This window comes from Anopheles darlingi, chromosome 3 (genome assembly GCF_943734745.1).
Source record: "Anopheles darlingi chromosome 3, idAnoDarlMG_H_01, whole genome shotgun sequence".
Lineage (NCBI taxonomy): Eukaryota > Metazoa > Arthropoda > Insecta > Diptera > Culicidae > Anopheles > Anopheles darlingi.
This window is the reverse complement of record NC_064875.1, coordinates 63,960,949-63,969,496: the sequence shown is the minus strand read 5'-3', so window position 1 is coordinate 63,969,496 and position 8,548 is coordinate 63,960,949. Positions and strand designations below refer to the sequence as shown.

The 8,548-nt window shown below is 44.2% G+C and overlaps 2 protein-coding genes across 2 annotated transcripts; one reads left to right on the top strand and one right to left on the bottom strand.

The window, feature by feature from the left end:
* Positions 1 to 271: 271 nt before the first annotated feature.
* LOC125954525 (uncharacterized) lies at positions 272 to 1,724 on the top strand. Its single transcript, XM_049684916.1, has 3 exons — positions 272 to 943; positions 1,021 to 1,277; positions 1,502 to 1,724. The coding sequence occupies exons 1-3, from the start codon at positions 802 to 804 to the stop codon at positions 1,508 to 1,510; spliced, it is 408 nt and encodes a 135-aa protein (XP_049540873.1). The 5' UTR covers positions 272 to 801; the 3' UTR covers positions 1,511 to 1,724.
* A 1,044-nt stretch (positions 1,725 to 2,768) lies between these two features.
* LOC125955696 (uncharacterized) lies at positions 2,769 to 8,288 on the bottom strand. The gene is made up of 3 exons (XM_049686838.1): positions 8,047 to 8,288; positions 3,399 to 3,453; positions 2,769 to 3,331 (listed from the first exon to the last, which is right to left on the bottom strand). The coding sequence occupies exons 1-3, from the start codon at positions 8,286 to 8,288 to the stop codon at positions 2,978 to 2,980; spliced, it is 651 nt and encodes a 216-aa protein (XP_049542795.1). The 3' UTR covers positions 2,769 to 2,977.
* Between the last annotated feature and the right edge of the window lie 260 nt (positions 8,289 to 8,548).

Below are 8,548 nucleotides of genomic sequence, written 5' to 3'. Positions count from 1 at the left end.
GCCAACAACAATCAACCACCCCAAAAAGGGGTTGGAACGGTTGTTGTTATTGTTGCTGTTGTTGTTGTTGTTGTTGTAGCTGTTGTAAGGAGGTTGTCTTCGTTTGGAAGAAGAGAATTTCGCAGCGCCACCAACGTGCGTCACGTGTGCAGGGCATCGTGCCTTGCCAAGGTCGAGCTCAATCCGACTCCTCACCGCATTAGCATACTCGTCGCTTCCCCACCCTCCCCTCGGAGGGTGCTGCAATCATCCCCGAAAAAAGCAAAGAGCAAACTGATAACCGCACAAATCGAGCAGCCTTCAGGGTGTGTGGGCCTGGCGTGCTCCTGTTCCATAGATTTACATCCCATCAGGTGAGCTGGTGGGCTACGGGAACGTCTCCTTCTCCAGGGGCGCAACCAGGCGTGATACTCCGGCGTGATGGCCCGACCGAGCGCACCGCACAAGCGAGATGCCCCACCAGCACCACTACCATCGTGTTGATCCGTTCAAGGATCCGTCCGGCCGACGAGTGGTCAAGCGCCAGCCCGTGGCTTGGCGTCGGTTTTCGTTTTTCGTGTTATTTCGTGGTCCAAGAGGTGCGCCAAAGCGATCATCGCTGATGATGATGACGATGATGCGTTCGTATAAAATGCAGGCTCGGGTGTTTGGACCGAATCAGTCCGCTCGTCCACGTCGCCTCGTCCGCAGTTGTCGTTCTGCAACAACAACGTGTTGTGTTTATTGTGGAAAAGTTTGTGTTCGTGTGTGTGTGTGTGTGTGTGAGAGATTGTTCTGTAGCTTTCTCTGCAGTCAGAAAGGATGAAACTGTTCCGAAGCGCCAGCAGTGCCCTGCTGTTTGTCCTGATCGTTGGCCTCGCCTGGAGTCAACAGCTCGAGCAGGAGGATGAAACGAACGATCTGGAGACAGCGGAATCGGCTTTCCACATCGATCCGAAGACTGGTAAGGCGCTCGAGATTCCGTGGTCGTGTGATGGTTCGCGTTTTTATCCTTGCTTTTGCCTCTTTCTTTTCTTGCAGTAATCTTCACGGGACTGGCCGGAATCGGTGCACTGGTCGTGAAAGGCGTTGGCCTAGGGAAGCTACTGTTGCTGGCCAAGGCTGGCAGTAGCTTCGGCAACAGCCACAGCTCGTCCAGCAGCTGGGACAGTTCCTCTTCTTCCTCTTCCCATCCTTCCTATCCTTCGTACAAGTCGTACTCGAGCAGCTACTCCTCGGATGAGCCCAAGTCCACCTCCTACTCGGGCTCGCTCAAAGTGACCGGTTCGCTGTCGCCGGTGAGTTCCTCTTCCGACTCCACCTCTTCCTCGTCGTCCTTCGCCTCCTCCTCCTCCTCGTCCACCTCTTCCTCATCCGATTCATCACCATCATCACCACCACCAACTTCATCATCGAACTCGGAAAGCGCGGCCGAACCCACCAAAACCGGCCTATCGCTCGACGACGGAGACGATCCACTGCCCGTAAACTGAGGTTTCGACCCCCCCCCCCCCTTTTCCAGGTGCACTAGCGCGCGGGCACAGGTGTGGCGCCGGCGAACGGTTTCGCGGTTTGCTGGTTGGAGAGCAGCGGAAGGACAGCTCCTGTAATTTACACCTAAGATTAGGCATCGCGCGCTAGGGCGATCTATGGGATTGCATATAGATGGTACGATCGTAATGGCACAGAGCATATAGTAAAACTCGTTACCGTAAATTATAAGTCACCATCACCAACGAACCGTATTGTGATACTCATCGAAAATATATGTATATGTATGTATATGGATCTTTCTCTATGCTTCTTCATGTTGGCCGATTAAGCGATTAGGCAATGGTCTGCGCTCGATTCGAAATCTTCGGGCACCCCCCGCTGATCGAGGAGGTTTAAGGTGACCACACACACGCGCGCACCCCAACCTACTATAATGGCGTTCGAGGTTAAGGTTGTCTTCACACGTTCGCTCGTTTGCGGTGAAAATTATCACCAGAAAATGATCGCTGATTCCCGGCCGCCTTACTAGCGCAACCTGCGGCCGTGAATCTAGGTTAAGCATAAGAATATGCTGGGTCTTGTAGTGCAAAGCAATATTACAACAATAGCACAACAAATTATAAACACATGACCGTACGACTTCAAAATATGGGAGTTATTGAAATGTAGACTAAAGGCTGTGTAGATTGACTAAAGAGTAGTTTGCAAAACTAAACGATATTAACGTGTCGGATATGTCTTCCAATTTTTCAGCAGATGCACGGATTCTAGAATGAAAAAAGTAAAATTAAAGTATACCGATGCTGATCTGATGATTTGGATGCCAGTTGAAATGAAATCAAGATGGCCTTGCCATAAGCGTGAGCTGTTAAATTTAATAGCATCTGTGTAACGAACTCTTTAAATTATAATTCCTGATTCATGCTAAACTGGATAAGTAAGAAGAATGAGGTAAGAAAGCTAATTCTGTGCGATTATCTGTTAAACATGCATGCATAACTTATATTTTTTTTTTATTAGGACAATAATGACACGATGATCATTGATGATCGACCTTCAGACATTGATTTATGTCTCAACCACCACACACTGCAACCTTGCTAACCGGTTTAGTGTCACGTGCCAGACTTCCTTAAGCCCATAAGCTACGCCTTGCTGGCAAAGTGTCAACCGTACTTGCTGGTTCCGTGCTGAACAAATTCAAAGCACTTGATGTGTTTCGACTTGTGAATCGAATCGGCATGAAAATTCGATCGCGATCGGAGGACAGAGTGCTAGGCAGTTTGCTTCCTGAAACGGGTGCTCTTGCGGCTTTATTTCGATTCATTCTAGCGTGACAGTGAGAGCGTTCTAATGGCTGAGTGGCATTGTGACTATAAAGACAGTATCTTCTGCGTCACGAGGACGCGGTGCTAGGCGTAGCTAATGCGGTTCAAGCCTCCAAAGTGCCATTGATCCGAAACCAAAAGCAAAGCTAATTCAAACACGGCTAGCCATCGTGCGATCAGTAGTACCACCAGTCGTGGTAGTAGTACGGACGATACCAACGGTAACGTGGATAGTAGGAGTAGTAGACGCCGGGGTAGTAGAGTGGACGATAGAACCGGTACGTGTATGATTCTGACTGCTGCAAATCGTCGCCTGCGCCGTCGCCAAGCTTCATGCTCTCCCGTTCCGTGATGGGACCGGCTTCACGCAGCACCTTCACCGGTGGTTCCGGTGGCGTATTGTAGATTCTCGGTATCGGACGATCGCCCTTTTCGGCTTCCACCATTGCCATCATCGGCTGCTCGAGTGGCTGCTGGAGTGTTAGTTTGCTCGAAAGCCAAAAGCAGTACAACAGCAGAAGCAAACGGTTCTGGAATTGGATCACGAGGCAGGATATGTTATGATCAAGAAACGGGAAGACCCTTGCTATAAGTTACCATTGTCGCAAGCAGACTCCAGAGACAACTGTTCCCTATGGACTTCAAATGATTACTGATAGTTTGGGGGAGAAAAAAAGCCAACAACCACACGACCGTAGGGACTGTTTTGATTTGATTGTTTTATGCAACCTGTGCGAAACAATTGCTATTGTTTGCAGAGGAGTTAGATTGATTAAATCGTTCCTCTTTGTGGACATTTTACAGGCCCTTATGATTATGTAGGTTGTTGATAGCGTGCATTGATTCGATGTTCTGGAAAATACTTCAGTTCGATTAGAACAAAACTTTAGGAACATTCCGATTACAAACTGTGAACGACGACAACTTAGTATGGTTTCTACACCTATTTGCTATTTGAAAGCTTGAAACTGAAACCACGAACATGAAACTGAACATTTTCCACAACTGTCAACTCATTCAAGATCGTTAGAAATATCGTTATTTTACAGTTTTTACAGCAAAAAAAAACACAGGTCGATTCAAATCGAGCTTCACATGACCGTCCAAGAGAGTGCGCTAGTGTCACATTAAAAGGATTCGTGTTTCTGCCACGCAAAGCGTTAGTGTCGCATAAAGGGGAGTGTTGAGTATTCTTAAGAAAATCGAAAAAAAAACCCCATATTTTACTGTCACAATTTTTTAGTTAAAGTTTTTCACAATCCTTTCAAATGCCTTTCTGTATAAACCTTTAAACAATTCGTAGTGAAAAGATTGCTTCAATCGAAACAAAACTGGAAAAGATACAGCGGTTTGAAAAACTAATTGTACTAAACCTCATCGATACGAGCAATTCGCTTCAAAGCGATCATAGCAGTGAATAACCTTTCTGCGTTTTAAGTTTGCGGAAGTGAGGTTTGCTTTTTATGTCAAATTTTATCTCTCTCTAATATCTAATAAAAGTGATTCAAGTTCAAGTTAAAGTGATTCGAATTTATTAATGGGAATATCCATGCGCCTTTTCCTATAGAGATAGTGGTTAAAATTCAGATCAAACGAAGTTTACCCGATAAACAGTCGATGGAAAGCACAGTAGCTGTCCGAAAGGGCCAATCTGCACCACCACACAAATTGAAATTAATCGGATTAATATTAGTTTCATTGGACGCACTGACAAGACAAATTTGATAGCGCAGCATCTCGCGACTAAGATTTGGGAAGACCGGTAAGCGCCATAACGTATTAAATTAACATTCATTAGCATTCGCGTTACAACCTCGCTGACGGAACCCTTTCGGCTCTTGTTTTGGATATTTATGGACGTGTACTAAATGGCCACTGTTTAGCCAGGTGGACCCGTCCGTCAGCCCTTCCATCTGATTGTATTGACCTTTCCCTTTGTCCGCTCCAGAGGTTCGCCCCAATTTTTTGCTGAAAAAAATCTGTCATTAAATGTCATTAAATGGAGCCCATTCTGTCGAATCCATTTTTCATTTCTACTGCGCATCATCACGACATTTGCTGGAGCCGACAATCGGCAGCCGAGATATATATTTCATTCCCAAGTCTGTCCCCAAGTTCAAGGGGTCTATACGTTCGCATTTGCGTCACGAAACCAGTTTAGCGTAGGCCCTTGGCATTGGCATCGACGAAAATGACCGAAAAGGCCCCAAAAACTGTTTATGATCGCCAATTGAATGCCCCCTTTGCAAGCCCCCCGGCCAAGCTCTGGCGATTCTATTTTTATGCTGTTCTTTTCGTCCATTCCAGATGCATCTACAAGGGCCGGTGTTCCAGCGTAAGACACACCCTCCGCCTCCAGTCGGGCTAAGAGATAAAGTGCCAAGTTCGACGGCAGGAATGCAGCACAGGCGTTGAGATGTCGCCCCCAGATTGCGTGTTTTCTTGCGTGCATCCAACCGGTGAAACCGTTCCTTCCTCCTCTTTCCACTGGCCACTGGGGACAACGTTGCTAGAGGAGGATTTCTGAATTTCTTGGTGGATTTGGTCCATTGACGTCAATCGGTTTGGTGCGGATACGGGAATCGTGTTAATTGATTGAAACTCGTTGCTCAGAGGAAAGCGACGAAGTTAAGAGAGAGGACACGTATCCGATCCCCAAATTGGAAATGTTAATGTTTTGAAAGTGGAATAGTATGCATGTTTGGAATTGGGAATCCCAGGGTTTTTTTGTATCGTTTCGAGTGGCGACCAAACCGTGAGCTGAAAATCCATGCTTTCATCCCATAATTCAAGAACCGAACCTATTACTGTTGCATCTTCGACTGAACCAGTGACTGAAACTGTATTGTTTGGTTACCTTAAAAAAAATCTACAAGCTCCTTGTCTTTTTTCACTCCACAAAATTACATTGAATGTACAAATGACGTTGTTCATATTGTAAACTGTAGGCTGTGCTTTCTCACAAATACACCAAGAATTTGTAGACTAATACCGGCGCAAACACCAACACAGGAGTAAATGCTCTCGTATGTATTTCTGAGAAAGTATGTGTTGACGGTCCGTCCAGTAGGAGACCCTTGGAAAAAATCGGGAAAAGTAGGGATGACTTTGAGGCCAACAAGGCCCACATAGGACTCAGACAACCAGCCTAAGACACTTTTCTATCGACCTTCGGTGAATGCATACGTTGGACCCTTGGCCAAACCATTGATAATTGAAGTGTAGTAGCAAAAGTGCGGTCTACCCCCGTTTCGGAAAAAAGTAGTCGTGATCGTTTTCATCAAGTTTTGGTGTCGAACAGTTGTGGAAAAAGTTTAAATTGTTGTATTGTGTTTCCGTAACAATCATTCACCTTTATTCAGACCTTTGTTAAGAACCGCAATCTTTACCAGTAATGGTGATAGCCATGGTAGTACCGAGGGTAGTACCAACCATGGTGATAGTAACGAGGATACACATGGATTATTTTACGGTATCCGAAGCCAAACGTTTCGGCCTTATCCATGTCGTCTTCTGCAACGATACTTGCTTCTTCACCAGGTGTCGATGCATCGATTTCAACGAGCTCTTTCGGTGGTGCTATCTCTGCTTCGGTTGTAGCGATTTTATCATCAGAGATCACAGGCCTACTAAGATCGTTGGGCATTGCTACTGCAACTGCAGCAACGACGACGAGCAAGCACAAAATCTGTGAAAAAGTGCTAAATTCGTTAGCAAGTTACGCACCAACACTTCTCGTGCACAATTCTTACCTTGAACATTTTTCCAATCTTCCCTACACTTTTGTTCGAGAATTCGAAATGATATGCTGCCTTTTCGAAGGACCTTAGTTCAATGTTGAGTTCCTCTAGCGAATCGTGCTTATATATTCCACATTAAATCGCACCTTCATATCGACCCGCAATGGGGTTCACTGCACTAATGCGTCAATTTCGTTTCTTGACGTCAAAAGAAGGAAGCTTTGAGTGATCTTTTCGCAATTTATTCTCATGTGACCATGCCAATCTTCTAATCTTGCCATTTCCGTTACGATGTATGAGATTCAAATGTCGTCATTTATCGTCGATCGTATCGGTGTCCATCCGAATGATGGACACATTCGCTTTTGGCTAATTATTGCGTCAAATGGATGAATGTGGTGCAAAGGATTCGTTAAGTCGATGTGTTAGCAAGAGATTCCCTAATATTCTTAGTTTTCGCACAGGCGCTGGTTAATCGGAATGTAAGAAACGAAGTTACATATTTCAAAGGTGTACTCAAAATGTGCTTCTGTTCAAATATTGTTATTATTGTTGAAGTGATCAGGTTTATACGTAGCAGCTGAATTATTTGTGGAAAACGATACTTTCGGAAATATCTTATAAGTGAAATAGTGCGCGCATTCGTAAATAATGAAATTATGTGTTTACAACGTGTATTAGTGATATTAGGCGAATAAACTGTATACATCATCTAATTTTCGTGATAAGTATTGATCTGTGTTTTATTTTCCGTTTTCCGCAATCCGTATATAAGAAAATCAGTGGAATCACATGTATGTTTATCGGTGTTATTTTAAACAGATTCCGGTTGTAAATCTAGACATCACTACCCAAAAACACGAATGAAATATTTGCTCTTCAAATCTGTTGTTCATAAAATGTTGATTCGCACGATACATATAAACACAAAACGTTCCCAGAAGGTAATATATAAATATTCTTATCCGTTTATCCTTAAAATTGATTCCATGAATTGTATCGCCTAGAAGATTAAAATTGAACGAAACAAGTTCTGAAACATATGAAACATAAAACCACCTAAAATCATAAAAACTTCATCATGCTACACCATTATTTCACAAAGTAAGATGTTACTTTCATGCGTCTACTCTTGCTGTTTTAAGTTCAAGTAGAGATTTGTGTATCAATTGTGAACAAATTACTAAAAAAAAAAACATCCAAATTATATTGGACGCATACTAATTTGAATGGAAGAAGTCCATATCCAAACCAGTACAAAAAGTAACCAAAACGACTGATCCATTAAACCGAACACAAGCCTAAATTAAATAAAAAACTTTTTATTGTAAATATTAATCCTTTCAAGATTTTTTTCTAATTATCATCAATTCTTATAGCCCTCAACGCACAACCCAAGTTTAGTTTTCGGTATCCAATGATGGTATCCAAGTTACAAACAACGAAAGATATTTCTGCTTCAAAATAAATAATTTATTTGCGCCAATCGGAATCACGCCAATTACCAATAGTGACCGTAGCTGTAATAGCTAGGATAGTATCCATAGTGGTAACTCGGGTAGTGGTAGCTCGGGTAGTGATAGCCTCCGTAGTATCTCGGATAGTAATGATGGTAACCGAAGCCGAACGTTTCCGACTTATCCATATCGTCCTGTCCTTCAGCGGCACTCATAAGCTCATCTGCGTTCGACTGCTCTGGAGCGGGCTGGTTCGCTGCTGGCGCCTCGCGCTTCATGATGCGCCTCATGGGAACCGGACCCTGGAACCCTGGTGCTGGTGCTCCATTTGGCATCGCAGCAACGACGGCGACGACGGCAAGAAGGCACACGACCTGTGAAGTGAACAAATTTTAAATTATTTTCCTGAAATTGAAACAATTGCTTTTCACACACGTACTTTGAACATGTTTGTTGCTTTTGTAAAGGATGTTTTTACTGAAGTAGATCGAGGATGGGTCTGCACAATGCACTGACTGGGAGTCGAATGATGATCACCAGCAAGGCGCAC